This window comes from Leptodactylus fuscus, chromosome 1 (assembly GCF_031893055.1).
Source record: "Leptodactylus fuscus isolate aLepFus1 chromosome 1, aLepFus1.hap2, whole genome shotgun sequence".
In the NCBI taxonomy this organism is placed as follows: Eukaryota; Metazoa; Chordata; class Amphibia; order Anura; family Leptodactylidae; genus Leptodactylus; species Leptodactylus fuscus.
Genome location: NC_134265.1, coordinates 210,993,841 through 211,009,187, shown reverse-complemented (window position 1 = coordinate 211,009,187; position 15,347 = coordinate 210,993,841). Strand labels below are relative to the sequence as shown.

The window sequence follows — 15,347 nt, the reverse complement described above, 5'->3', positions numbered from 1 at the left end:
TCATAATAACCCATGGAATACCTAAAATATAACTTTTAATAAAAAATAGCTGATACATTAGAAAACAAATAATAAAGTGTAGTGCTCAAATAATTTAAAAGATTTAAAAAATAAAAATAAATAAAATAATCTAAAATATTGATTTCCCTTTGGGTAGATCCCCTACATTTTCATATGGATCTGCCCCAACAATTGTTTAGAAGGCAGATCTACCTCGTGATCAACCTGATCTGCCTTCTAAACATCTAACATCTAAGGGCATCTAACATATAACATATTCCTTTAATAAGGTATATGACAAAGTTTCATCTATCAACCTAACTGATTCTTTGATGCCAACTACCAGAACACAAAGTGTATATATAAAAGTATATCGCCTGAAGGCAACATGATGTAATGACAGACAAGCTGATTTCAGTACTGTGTCTGCTATGTGTGAATATGGTATACGTTTTGTAAAATGTACTTAGTTATTCATGAATACTGAGGACTGGTTCAACGTACACAGTAATAAAGCAACTAATAATCCTACCCTAGGTTAGCAACAGGTTAATGTCTAAACGACATATCATTTTAAAGTGACAATCGCATCAGGAATAACATACTATAAACAAATTCTAGTTAGTAATCTGGTTATGGGGTCACAACCTATTAGCAAATATAATAACACTAGGGCAAAAATTTTGTGTGATAGCACACATGCAATGTAGTTCCTTCCTGTGTATTGCTGATAAGAATAGTTAACTGTTATACAGAGTTGAGTCACATTACTATGACCAGCTAATATCCAGAATAAATGATATGTGTATCAAGGACAGCAGAGAAATTGACTGAAAGTAACTCAGTAAGAAGCTGGTTGGTTGTCTCGGACACGTGGAGTCATGCCGACTGCAGTGCGTCCAACATTTGCTAAAGAATGTGACACCCCAACACAAAATCATCCCTTTTTGCAACATGGATTGCCCATTTTAACCATGACAATGAGTGATATGTTTTTAATACAAATCACACCTTATATATTCAACAAGCAATCCCACAACATTTCACTTCCTTCATGAACTACAATAGATCTGTTGAAGTCAAAACTGGAGATGGTCATAATAATGTGATTCTACTGTGTATTTCTAAGCTAATTATACAAGTAAAAATTTTATTTTACTATCTAGACAACGCAATAATAGTTTACAAAGTTTTTTTTTTTTTATATGTACTATTAACTTGGTGAGCTTCCCTGTCTATCAGAACACATGTTTCTGCCATTATATTTTACTCTGCTATAATTTGAACATCGATGTGTGGTAATGAAAAATTAGCTATTTCTTAAACAGACAACATATGGATTTGAATGGGCATCATGTAATCCTTAATTTATCTAGTGCTGGCACTGTGGAGGAACTGAATGTGCAAGAATTCCCCCAGTAACAGCAGGTGGATAGGCTGTGATCAGTTTAGTGTGAGGACTGAGGATCTCTTTTAATGATAGTTTAATACAGTGGGTTTATTTTAAGACAAAACAAAATACACTGTAGTACTGTATATTTCTTTTCAATCCATTTCTGACTTTGGCTCAAAAAAGTGTACCAATCCATTGGATTTGTACTAAAAAAAGGCTGTGTGTGAAAACAGCCATTGTTTTCAAATCTGGGAAATATGCAAGTCCCTGCAACCAAAATAACTGCGAGGCATATTACAACTGCACATGTGTCTATATATACAAGAATACATACATGTCAATTCTGCATGTAAGAATATATATGTATGTGTGGGTGAGTGTATGTATATATACATATATACACACACATATATATATATGTATAGTACGTGCATATACATAAAACCACACTTGCAGATGTGAACATTTTTAGCATGTACATTAATTATCTCATAAAATATGTATGAAAGCTAATTACACATGTAAAACAATGCGTAAAACTATATATAAAAGTTTCCTAATTCAAATTTTTTAAAAAAAATTTAAATGCAAGATAAGACACTAACTAGTGTCCCATACACATCATAAGTGCTGCTTTACAATCAAGGATGTATCTATGGAGCTACTTTACTAGGTATTCTGAAGTTACAAGCAAGACCCGGGGAAACGGTTAAGGCTAAGGCCCCATGTTGTGGAAACGCAGCATTGTTGTAGAATTTGCCGCGTTTTTTTCAGCCAAAGTCAGCAGTGGATTAAACAGAAGAAAACTTCTTATATTTTCCATTCCGTTTCAAGCCACTCCTGACTTTGGCTAAAAAAAAAAAAAAAAAAAAAGCAGCAAATTCTGCAACTAAAACATTCCATTTCCGCAACGAGGAGCTTTAGCCTAAAGGGCTTTTATAGCCTAAATCGAGTTTTCATACTAATGTCCTATCCATAGTATTAGTCTTCAGTATGTGATCTATGGGGTTGTGACACCTGGACCAATGAATAGGAGCAATGCTGAATGCACCATCACTAGTAGCCTCTGACACCTGGAGGCTGCTGCAACAAATTATCTATACTGGGTTCAGATGTTGGACCCCATAGATCACATACTGACACTAGGTTCACAGTAGCATTGGGGTTCTCGTTCTTCGGGTCTGCTTGGGGACACGAAAAATGGAAACCCAGTCCGTTTAATTAGCGGTTACCCGTGTAAACACACTAGTTACCTGCTTGCAGATCTTTTCTCTCTACATTTTTCAAGCGGAATGGGGTACAGAATCCCCAAATGGTCACACAATGTTAGGGTGACCATAGTCTGACAAAGTCAGTACAAAAATCGATTTGGAGCCAGAAAACCCTTTAAGGTGCACAATACAATATGTTGTGTATCCCCCAAGTGGCAAACTGTCATAAATCAAAGTCCTTCAGCCATGAACAGTTAAACTTTTCAGGGAGGGAGCAGGACAGAGTAAATAAACAATGAAGTTATATCAATCGCATAATAATATTATTAATAATAGCAACAATAATAAAGTATACTCATACAGGAAGATCTTTGTTCTTCCTCCTCTTTGCTGGTTGGCTATTCAACCCTTTTATGATTGGGTTAAGAGTAAAAGGATATTAAAATCATATACATGTGTATTTTCTCAAAATCCATAATGCAAGAGCAAAGCTCTAAAATATCCTGTTTGATGATAAGAGCCCATCAAAGTATTTTATCACGTCTTCATCTCCCACTGACCACTGTAGCATATAATTGATGTATTTTTTTTGTTTTTTTGTGGGAACAGTATTAATTTAAAAAAAGACACATTTAGTTGTCCTGAACCTGAAACTTCGCAGAGACCCCTGTTTACTGTCTGCTGGTTCCAGTGGATGGGAGGTAGGTCAGGCTGCTATCCCAAGTACCACGACTAGAAAGGAAAAAAAAAAAGATAGGAAGACAAAAGAGAACAGTTAAGACAGAGTGATGAACAGTAAAATAATGTAAATTGAATTAATTTATTCCTCTGCTTGATGAATAGCAATGATCGCATACTTAATAGAGATGAGCGAGTAGTATTCGATCGAATACCTCCCCGGCATAGGTTTCCGTGTAAGCGGCCGAACACCAAGGGGTTAAACACATAGAATATTCGATGCGCTTAACCCCTTGGTGTTCGGCCGCTTACACGAAAACCTATGGCAGGGAGGTATTCGATCGAATACAATTCGCTCATCTCTAATGCTTAATTCATATTGAATCATATATAATTACTTAAGCAAAACAATACAGTTAATAAAATCACTACCCAATGCTTAACTAAAATTAGCTTAACTGCTTCCAGACCAGACTTACAGTATATGTCTGGGCGGTCCACTCTTAACTCTGCAAGGACATATCTGTATGTTGTTGCAGAGTTAAGCAAGCTGCAGGATCAGGGTGCTTTCTGTTACAATGTCCCAGAGTGAAGGCATGGACGGCGTATTCCCTGCCTTCCCAATCACTGTATACATAGCTATGGAAACCATTATGATGCTGTTTCTGGCCCAGTGGTCATGTAATCTGTTGACGGCTGGGGACCAGATAAATGCTGCAGTCTATAGTAGGAGGCTGTATTCCCCCTGTAACTGGGGCTAGGATCGGTTTCAGGTTTTGGTAAACCCTTGGGCAACAGAGTCCTCCAGTCAATCATGGTAAGAAGACTAATCAGTTACATCCAGCTACCAATGCAATTCAGAAAGAACATCATATTTGCTCTTTCTGAGTAGACAAAAAATTTTGCAAACTGCAAACTGAGGGTTCAGCATGAGTTACTGGTTAGATGTATACATAAATACTATTATCATACATATACAAGATTAATTGGATTATTGTTTTGAATTAAACTTTGTACCAAAATGTTCTGTATAACCAAAGCAAAAAAAAATAAAATGTTAAAGCCGTCAAAACCACATGTACAAAAATATCCTCAAACTGTGTCCGTTTATACCAGGAAAAATGGTGCAGTGTTGAAGTGGTTAACCTTCAGACTTTTTTACACTGAAAGTTTTATAGCATGTGAGGCATAATAAGGTACAGAGATTCACTAAAAAGACTTGCATAAAGCACTGTAGGGTGTTGAAATGTAGAGCATCTCACTATAGACAGAAACATGCTTGCTTGCTTTCAAGGCTATATCGCAGGGAGGAGAACATATGTCATATATTAATTATACAATATAACTTAATGAAAACCAATAAAATGCAAAGCCACAACATCTAAACCATGACAAACGCATTGGACAAATGTTACGTAAATCACAAGAACACAGTGAAGAAAGGGATTAGACAAATCTGTTTGGATGATATGGCACCAAATATCATCCAACTAAACCAGCAGTTCTCCACCTGTGGGTCGCCACCCCTTTGGGGGTCGAACAACCCTTTTACAGGGGTCACCTAAGACCATTGGAAAACACATATTTACGATGGTCTTAGAAATCAAGACATTGCTCCTCTATCCAGGGGTTGGCTCTGCCGTCGGGCCTCGGGCATAGCTGACTGCGCATGCCCGTGGTAATTTTCCTGTGGCTGCTTACACAGTAAACTGGGGTAAGCAGCAACAAGAAAATGCCTGCAGGCATGCGCAGTCGCCTCTGCCGTCGGGCCTTGGGCAGAGCCGACTTGCGCACGCATAGAAGTTTGACCCCAGCGCAGGAAAAAGATGTGTGAAGAGGCTGTTCCAGAAGAAAATAGAGGCGGCGCTGGAGATTTCTCTCACAGCGTTGGGGACACCCCCAGTGCTGTTTGAGCACTGGGGACTGACCACAGTGCTGCAAGAGAACTCATTTGCATACAGAAAAAAACGGGATTTCTACCGAACGGTGGCGCGGAGAAGACATTTAAAGGTAGATGAAGAATAGCCGTAAGAAAGGCTATTCCTACGTGTTAGGGGGGAAAAAAATTGCATATTAATAATACAATCCCTTTAAAGGGGGAACTATTATTTGTAAGAGGGATATTATTTATATGAGGGCTAATATTGATAATGTGGACTATTATTTTATAAGGTGAACTATTATGAGGGGGGCAATTACTGATAAGGGGAAACTATTACTGATATGGGGCACTGTTTATAAGCAGGGACTATTATTTATAAGGAAGTGCTATAATAAGGATGAGGGGGTGCAAAAATCTTTTAGGTGGTACAAAGGTGGTTATTTGAATTGTGTGTGAGCATAAGAGGGGGATGGTTGTTACTATTTGGGAGGCAGAAAGAGGGGAGTTATTAAAGAGGCTTCCACTGGAAATTCCAACTTTTAATTTTGCCCAGGGGCACAATTTGTATCAAAACCGGCCCTGCCTCTATCCGTCTACAGGCAGGTCCGCCAACATACAAGTACCCAGCCTGATTACATCATCGTGGCAATCCCATTACACACATTCTACACAAATACAGGTACTAGATGATGAAAACGCACAACACCTGATATGGTGATGCAAAGAGCGTGCTGTACAAACTACTTCCCATGCTAAAACTTTATATAGCAAGAAACTACCCCTTTATTAAAACTAAAAGCTCAGCTCATTGGTGCCAAACAATTCCCTTTACCTTCATGAAGATATGCCGATACTGGACCGCCATAGTGCATGTGCGCCTACGACGTCACCTAGAAGTGATGTATATCAATTCTAATGAGATGTAAAGACGTGACAGCATAATAATAAGCAAAAGTAACAAAGGGTTCTTCCGTCAAAACATCAGATAAACCAGCCTCAACTCGCAAAATCCTCCATATTTTTGCAAGATTTTAAAGATATCAGAAACATGATCATCATAAATCCCTATAATCCCTGTGTAACCGAGTTCCACCTTGGGGGACCCTTGGTGTTAGAAGCTCATCTATGTTACTACTGAGTGCATTCATATATGTCAATTGAATAATTTATTTCTTTATTTATTTTTTGGGGGTAACCTCTAGTCTCAAATTTTGTCTGTAGAAGACCTGCTTGTGTTGGATATTGATTAGGAAATACAATTCCTGCAGGCCCTCAGAAATTGACCTTTTGGTATAGCCCATTTCAGTGCACGGGGATGATGACTACCCCAGTGTAAGAGATTATTTGTGGCTGTAGGTTTACGAAACAAAGTAGAATCTTTTAAAATAGGGAGACGTGACCCAGGAAATGCTACCCTTGTCTATTTCAAAATAAACTTAAGGTCTTTACTAGTGGACAAAAACACTAAAACTTAACCTTTATTAGTTAATTACCGTATATACTCGAGTATAAGCCGACCCGAATATAAGCCGACCCCCCTAATTTTACCACAAAAAACTGGGAAAACTTATTGACTCGAGTATAAGCCTAGGGGGGGAAATGCAGCAGCTACTGGAAAATTTAAAAAATTAAAATGGTCGGAGTTTTTGGGTGCAGTAGTTGCTGGGAAAGGGGAGGGGGTGTTTTGGTCGTCTGTCTGCCCCTTCCCTGAGCTTGAGGACTGGGTTTTTTCTTCCCCCCACTTGGAATTCAGTCTGGCTGAATATAGGGTATCTGCAGTGCTTCTATTAACCCCTTCCCGACGGAACAGGAGCACTGCAGATCCCCTATATTCAGTAGCCAGGGCATTGTCAGACACAGGGATACCTAATGTGTATGTGTTTCACAGTCATTTTCTACTTTTGTATGTATTCTAGGAAAAGGAGATTTTAAAAACATAAAAGTTCTAAAACACTTTTTTTTTTTTCTTTTGCACTATTTTATGGGAGATTCTATACATTAATATTGTGGCTGGTCATAGACCCTCCCTCCTAAAAAAAAAAAAAAAAAAAAAAAATATTTTTTTTTTTTTGCTGACTCGAGTATAAGCCGAGGGGGGCTTTTTCAGCACAAAAACTGGGCTGAAAAATTCGGCTTATACTCGAGTATATACGGTAGTTAATATATTAAAATGACAGCGTTTAAATTGCTCTTGGATAGAATAAAAGGCTCCTCTCAATGTCTCTTCAGGGGAAGCAAATACCAATAAATAGAATGTGTCACTACACACCTCAATATCTCTTATGCTAGTGGGGCATGGATTGCATCCCTATTCCTCAACGCATTTTCCTATAAGTTCATCAGGAGGACTATAATCAGTGTATTGATGCCTGGATGTTGTGTGGTAAAAATCGCAGTTCGTGGGACCACGATGGTTGGCCCCGCTACTTGGAGATTGGTCAACATCCAGGCATCAATACGCTGATTATAGTCCTCCTGATGAACTTATAGGAAAATGCGTTGAGGAATAGGGATGCAATCCATGCCCCACTAGCATAAGAGATATTGAGGTGTTCTGAATGGCGTTTCAGTGAATCACAACCGCTGAATAGATTGACCTCAGACGGCTTATCTATTGGTGCTGTCAAATCACGTCGTGCTTTATGGATTCACCTATTTGATTACTTTGATAGTGATTAGTGGAGTAAGAACTGAGCGTAGTTGTTCCAAACAGTGTGTTATCATGAAAATAGGTGAGGTAGAGCGGCAGTAAGAGACGTTTTATTGATACAGTCTGTCCTGCCCACTATCTATTAGTGACACACTCTATTTATTGGTATTTGCTTCCCCTGAAGAGACATTGAGGGGAGCCTTTTATTCTATCCAATAGGGTTTTAAACACTGTCATTTTAATCTATTAACTAATAAAGGTTAAGTTTTAGTATTTTTGGCCAGTAGTAAGGACCTTAAGTGTGTTTAGCTGAGTTTTCCTTACACCCTATGTGTTATCCTTGTTTATTTCAACAAGTGTTGAAACCTTCTTGTAACTTGCTGTTAAGGACAATTAAGTGATTTTGCATCATGAAGAGTAATGTAAAATCTGTTACAAGAAAAAACTTGTTATATGATTCTTGATATGGACCCAACTCCTATTTTTATTAAACATCTGTTGAGTCTCCTCAGAGAGTCTTTAGCTAAACATTAAATTAATAAGAATTCATTCTTTTAAACCCCAATACACCTTAACTGGCTAAATTGTATGGGTTTCCTATTCACAGGGATATTTCCCCACTTAAAGGGAGACCAGTAGTATCAGGGGTAAATACTGTCAATTAAAACATCAGTATCTATATACAGTAGATACATTTAGACTGTAGCATCTCTTCCCTCATATTTTAAGGATAGTATGGATCTTTTGAAGAGACACCTCAATGTAACTATTGATTGTTTTTGGCTAGTATAGATGTCAAGTTGTTATACAGCTCTTTTCCACATAATATTGGGCTATGGGCAGTGGACTCTTTCCTTAAAAGTTGGAGACTGCTTTAAACCTACATAATACATTTGTACTGGCACTGCTTGAGTTTGTTTCAACCCATTTTATTATTTTATTTTAAGCCAAGATCTACCACCAGCTAAGGGATACCACAATGGGCATTCCTTATACCTCTACGTATGCAAATCTCTTCCTGGACTGGTGGGAAGATCACATTGTTTTTCCTTCCAGTGAAAGTGTCCGTTCTGAGTATATTGTTTCATGGTACCGTTATATAGGTGAAGTTTTGATTTAATAGTCTGGATCTAGAACATAGTTCTTGCATTTTTTGGCCTCTTCAAAAGTCTATGATATTGTTTTGGGATTCACCTCTGAAATTGATGAGTACTATTTATTTTTTGGATTTGAAACTGTGGAAAAATAAACCAAGCAGTTTCTCTTCCACTTTGTTTCGTAAACCTACAGCCATGAATAACATTGGGGAATTACATTGAGGTAATTATAATCCTCTTGCTCTGAAACAGGTTATACCAAACGACATCTAATAAAGTCATTGGTTATCTGAAGTGTGGTGGCTGTGTTGTCTGTCAATATGTACTCTTTACTAAAAATACTAAGAGTTCTGCAACTGGGTGCATTTATCAGCTTCAGGTTTTCAATGGTCGGGGAGCTGTGTTATCTAGTTATGTCAATGTTCTTGCCCTAAAGATTATATCAGTAAGATAAAGAGGAAATTTAATTTAAGAGTGGGAAAACATAATGATGTTGAGCAATAAGCAGGATCTGCAGTTAATGAACAGATACGACACCCACCTAGGAAGGGGCACTGGAATTAAAGAATTTTGCAGAAAGAAACTCAATGGATCAATGATTTTAAATGATATAGCCCATCGGTCTAAATGAGGCTTAATACTTCCAGTACTAATTGTTTCTTAGTACTTCCATTGAGTATTTATTATGAGATTTATTCAGCAAGTTTATCTTATATAAGAACCACCCAGATTTAGTTGGGGTCATCAGTGTATATATGATTTATTTCCTAGGGTATACTTGTTTTAGAGAGTACTGTTGCCCTGTTTTACCTACCTATTATATCCTAGGTTGAGTAATCATTAGCATTGACACCCCTAATAATTGAATGTATGCAGAATTTTATATTACATTAATGCTGGTTGTTATAGGCAGCCAAACTAACAATCAGCCTCCTGTGGAGCGTGTTTGCTCCACCAGTAATGGACATAACTTCCATCTTACGCTGATGGTGTTATGAAATTCTTACATTTTGCAAGAACACATGCGCTATGGCAATCCAGCATCAGCATAACTCCATGAAGATAGAGGGAATTATTTGGTGCCAATGAGCTGAACTGTGATTGGCTTTTAGTTTCCAAAAGGGGAGGTTTCTTCCTATATAAACTTTTAGCATGGGGCACAGTTTCTATAGCAGAACTTTTCCATCATAATATCAGGCACCTGTATGCATCAGCCACTTCTTTCCTGGAGCCCTGAAAACTGGATCTATTATATGTGTATTATCTCAGCATTGCATCTGCAAGCTACATGCTTATTATTGATGTTATGTTCAAGTTATACACACACACCCAATTTATTTTGCAACACCTTATATCACTGATAAACTACAATATTATTAAGGATCGCCTTTTTTGGAGTTGTGTGTGCTTTAGTACTCTTAATAGATTATTTGGCATCTGTATAACAACAGTCAATTTTAAATGTTATTGATGGGTTTGCTATGGTCCCCTGATTAACCATTTTTGTGGGGAAACACGTCAGTACGCCATTATATTTGCTTTCTGTCTGAAGGGATTGGTCGGAAGGTATTTAGTACCATATCCACCGCACATATTTCTTCTAATCCCTTTCTTCACAGTGTTCTTGTGATTTATGTGGAATACCTTGTATGTATAGTATTTGTCATGGTTTTGATGTTGTTGCTTTGCATTTTAATGGTTTTCATTAAAAGTTATATTTTACCATTAATATTTGATACATGTGCTCCTCTCTGCAGTATGGCCTTAGGAACACTAATTTTAGATCCTCTTTGCAATTTTGCTTTCCAGGCTGCTTTAGAAAAAAGAGAGTTGATATTTATTTTATGCATAGCCCCAATATAGCCCCACACTGCTGTACCGTGTCATCTTATAGTGTCCGGGATTGTTTGGAGAACATTTTCGTAATATACTTAAAGAGGACCTTTCACCACTTCCACCAACTCCAGTTCTTAGCACCTGTTAATAGGTGCTGCTCCGCTGATTCTGGAACAGATGGATTTTTTTTCTATTGCCCTCAATGTTCCAAAGCAATGCTGTTAGTTTTGGTGTCTGATATGCTATTATGACACTGTACTCTCAGGAGTGTGGTGTCAGGCACTGATCTCTGACAATGGCTGCCTCTGACTGGAGCTCAGAATCATGTCCCCTTGCCTTACAACACCCTTTGAATGTTACAGAGCTTAAATAACACATTAGGCACCATGCTTGTTGCTTTGGAAAGGTGGGGCTAGAGAGAAAATTCCAACTGTGATGGAATCAGTGGATTGATGCCTATTAACAGATGCTAAGAAGTGGATTTGGTGGTGGTGAAAGGTCCTCTTTAATTAACCTATCTAACTTTCTTTTGATAAAAAACAGACTGTAAAATTCTCCCTAGTAACCCTTTACCTGAGCTGTTACAAGGAAAATCCATACACATTTGTCTTAGGAGTATATAGAGCTGTAGCAACCTCCTAAAGTACTTGATAATGAAGGCCCTAGTTCATCCGACCTAATATTCTGATACAGAGTGTCTCGCCTTGGTACTTTCAGGTCCCTCCACAGTGGACTTTATTGCACAACTCCCCACTAAACAGGATTTCAAGTCACTTATTACAGAAGTAACTGATATGTGCTGTGCAAAGATATCTGCAGTACAGAAAGACCTCCACCATATTGCCTCAAGGGTCGAGACCTGGAGGATGTTCAAGAAACTACAAGAGCATGCCTGACTATCTGTCAGACTGTCATTAGCTCTAACTTTCATCGGTGGCGTCAGACTCCCCGATGGCAAAGCATCTGGCCCAGAAGGGTTAACCTATTATAAATTATAAAACTTTTCAGGCTGAACTGATCCCCAATTTGAGAACAATTCTTTCTTCAACAGGCATCTGATTCTAGCAACATTACATTAGCATATTACCCTCATTTCTAAATCAAAGACCCTCAGGAATTCTCTAACTAGTTCCATCACCCTCTTGATCTTGTCCACAGGGACCAGTTAGGTTTTGTTCCCTATAGTCAGTGAGGAGACAACACCAGAAAGGTGTTGGACTTGGTGGATGTAGCCAACCAACAGTCAACCTCTGCCCTCTTTCTTAGTCTAGATGCAGAAAAAGCCTTTGACCACCTGGACTGGTCTTTTATGATGGTTACATTACAGGCCTTTGGGTTTTAGGTGCCCTCCTCACAGTGGTCCTGGGGCACTTTGTTCTTCCCTACAACTAACGTAAAGCTCCCTCACTCTAGTCCTCTAGTCCCTTCCAATCAGAAACGGCAACAGGCAGGGCTGCTCCCTCTTGCCTCGCATCTTTACGCTGTGCCATTGGCAGCCAAAATAAGACAAAATCCAGATATCAGTGGTATTAATTTCCACAATAAGGTAAAATATATTTGTACCATGTTAGCTATATACTATATATATATATATATATATTTTTTACTGTTTATTTGCATGTACTGCTTTCCATCAATTCTGCATCTAACACTCTATTCCTATATAAATGTGCTTGCCTTCAGATGTTGTGTTATACCAGCCTGATGAAGGGACCTTTTTAGCAGTCCCGAAAGCTCGCAATATGTCATCATTTTTATGCCATGACTAAGAGACCACAATACGGGTCTCGAAACGCGTAGGCTTCCGTGCTTTTATTCTTGGATCCATGTTGTAAGAAAAAGACTTTTTGCTTTTTTTCTTTTTTAAATATGTGAAGTAAAAGTTATATTTTAACTTATTGGGATGTGCTGGATGTTTTACAATCTTTCACTGTCATCATTTTTAGTTAGCCATTAAAAAAGGTATCAACTACTGAAGACTCCTCAAAAATTTATATTTTTTATATTTCATGTCCATGATAAGGAATTTTAGATCTTCCTTTTATCTCCCTTGACCTCATTAATCTGCTTCAGTTTTGAGTGAATTGGGTCAAATGTCAGGTTATAAGGTTAATTTCTCCAAGAACGAGGCCTTAAGACTGAATGTCCCTTAAAATGTTGTCACTACTGCGTGACAATTTTGACTTCCAAAGGCAGGAAAACTCACTTTGGTATTTGAAGATTCAACACACTGCATCCTACAATACCCTATACTCTGCGAATTACTTACAGTACATCTGTTTTACGAACTCTGAGCATTGCTGGTCTGGTGGATGTCCCTTTTTCTGGAATGTTAATGGCACCAGATCCCTAGATCATTAATGTTGATGCGGAACAAGGGGGGAGTCTGGTGGTCTCATATGTTCTCCATTAATACTGTGCAACCCACCTATGGTGCATTCCATTTTGGGCAGCTCTCCAAGCTTACATGAAGTGGTTGGAGATTGAAAAATTGTAGATTACCCCTATACATCTCAATGCATTTTTGTGGTCCGCTCGCCCTCCCCCCAACTCCTGCCCTCCTTTGGGTCCCATCCAAGTTACTATAACAATTGGCAATTCCTGCAGTAAATCGTTACCGGGAGAAGCTGGCCACCAACGTAATCCACAACTGGATGGCAGTTTAGACTGGCGGATATAGTGGACCCTTCTTAATTGGGTGCTCAGGACCTTCGACTACATAACCTCCACTTTAAACCTTCCAAGCATTGAATGGTTTCACTATCAACAGGTTGTCCATTTTGTTTCCACCTTCTTTAGTGACTGGAGCGTTACTCTTTGGACCACGTTTAAAAGACTATGTTGTGCAGGTACATCTATGAAGGATATGATCTTTGATATCTATCGACTGGCTCTGACTATGGGCATTGCCGCCAGGTCTCCAGTGTATAATACAGCAGCGTCCAAGTGGCCATATTTAGACACCTGACATCTATTGTAATAGTACAGTTGGATGTCAGGAAGGCAAAGAGATCAAGGGATCCTGTGTTGCAGAATAGATCCATTTCGGAGGCTTCCGATACACATGACTGGAACATGGATAAATAGAGAAGTTATCCATGGATGTGGTTTTGACAAAATATATAAAATGGCTGCATTGTACAGATTAATCTTGGGAATTTGGATCAGTAAGAACTTTAAAATAAAAAATAAATAAATAATTTTTTAAATGGTAGATTGGCATAGAATCTTAAAAACATTAAAAAGGACCTTTCATGTCATCATGAAAGTGCAGATTTATATTCCTGGTATGTGCCCTGGTAGAAGAGATATCCATGCTGTTAATTTTGGCACCAATCTCTCACCACTGTGAGAAGGGCATTCTTAGCCATTCATAGCTCAGCGTCATCACTGCGCTGTAAGTAACTGTAAGTAACTTTTTACTGTCATGTGATGACATTGAGTTGTGAGGAATGCCCAAAATTTTACAGCCCAAAACATTTTTGTACTACGAATCAATGAAAAGTTGTGACAATCTAGGCTTAAAGATGATTTTGCAATCAATTCCAGTATTCTACAGATGAGTTCTACCTCAGACTCCTAAGATGTTTTTCTCAAGAACAGAGTCATATAATAATAATAGTAATATATTAACTTTATTAAAGGGGTTTTATTTATTAACTATCCATAGAATGACTATCTGATTGGTGAGGATCTAACTGCTGCAATAACACCTGTTCATTAGAAAGGGAGTCCTGCATCTCCCAGTTTGAATGGAGTAAGGCCTCGTTCACATCTGCGTTGGTATTTCGTTCGGGGGAGTCTGCATGGGGACGCCCCAGAACTGAATACCGTATGCATTTGCAGGCGGTGTGTGGTGAAAGTACATGGATCCCCATAGAGAATAATAGGGTCCGTATGCTTGCCGCCAGATCTCTGCAGGAAAGATGCGTACAAAAAATTAGTTCACAATCTACTTTCCTGTCTGCATGATTTGTGTGGGCAGCGCGCCAAGCACACAGACCCCATTATAGTTTATGAGGTCCGTATGCTTTCACTGTACACCGCTTGCAAATGCGTTCAGTAGTCTATTTGGGGAGTCCCTATACGGATTTCCCGAACGGATTACCAAACACAGATGTGAACCAAGCATAGGAGTCAAGTATACCTCTTGCAGCTTTAAATCTTTACATTGAAGGAGAAAGCCGCAGTTATTAAAGTGTGAGGCTGTTCTAAAACCGCTGCAGGTTTTAGTCATACCATGTGGAAGAGATTAGTTTAATCTCATCTACAAAGCAGCTACTGTAGATAACAGTGGGTTAGAATTAGCAGTCAGTGAGTGAGACTTAAAGGGGTATTCCAATGAACATAATCATTTTTAAATTTGTAGATAATTAAAAGTTAAAACATTTTTGCAAATATAAGTAAATTATATATTTTGCAGAGTTTTAAATATTTTCTCTAAATATCTTTTGTTCACAGTCTTGTGGTCTTGATTGGTTGCCAGTGGATACGATCATGAATGCAAGATCTTTCTAAGGTAAGAAAATCAGCAATGATTTCCTTATCGTGACCAGGATATCTTCTCCTACATGTAGTGTCCCTGCCCGATAATTTGGCT

At 38.4% G+C, this 15,347-nt stretch overlaps 1 protein-coding gene across 3 annotated transcripts in view; it reads right to left on the bottom strand.

Moving 5' to 3' along the window:
• Positions 1-2,291: 2,291 nt before the first annotated feature.
• NFIC (nuclear factor I C) overlaps positions 2,292-15,347 on the bottom strand; it is a 136,930-nt gene continuing 123,874 nt past the window's right edge. For all 3 annotated transcript variants that reach the window (XM_075283438.1, XM_075283445.1, XM_075283433.1), the window contains exon 11: positions 2,292-3,336. In XM_075283438.1, coding sequence (XP_075139539.1) covers positions 3,319-3,336 — 18 coding nt within the window. In that variant the 3' untranslated portion in view covers positions 2,292-3,318. The remainder of the gene's footprint in view (positions 3,337-15,347) is intronic.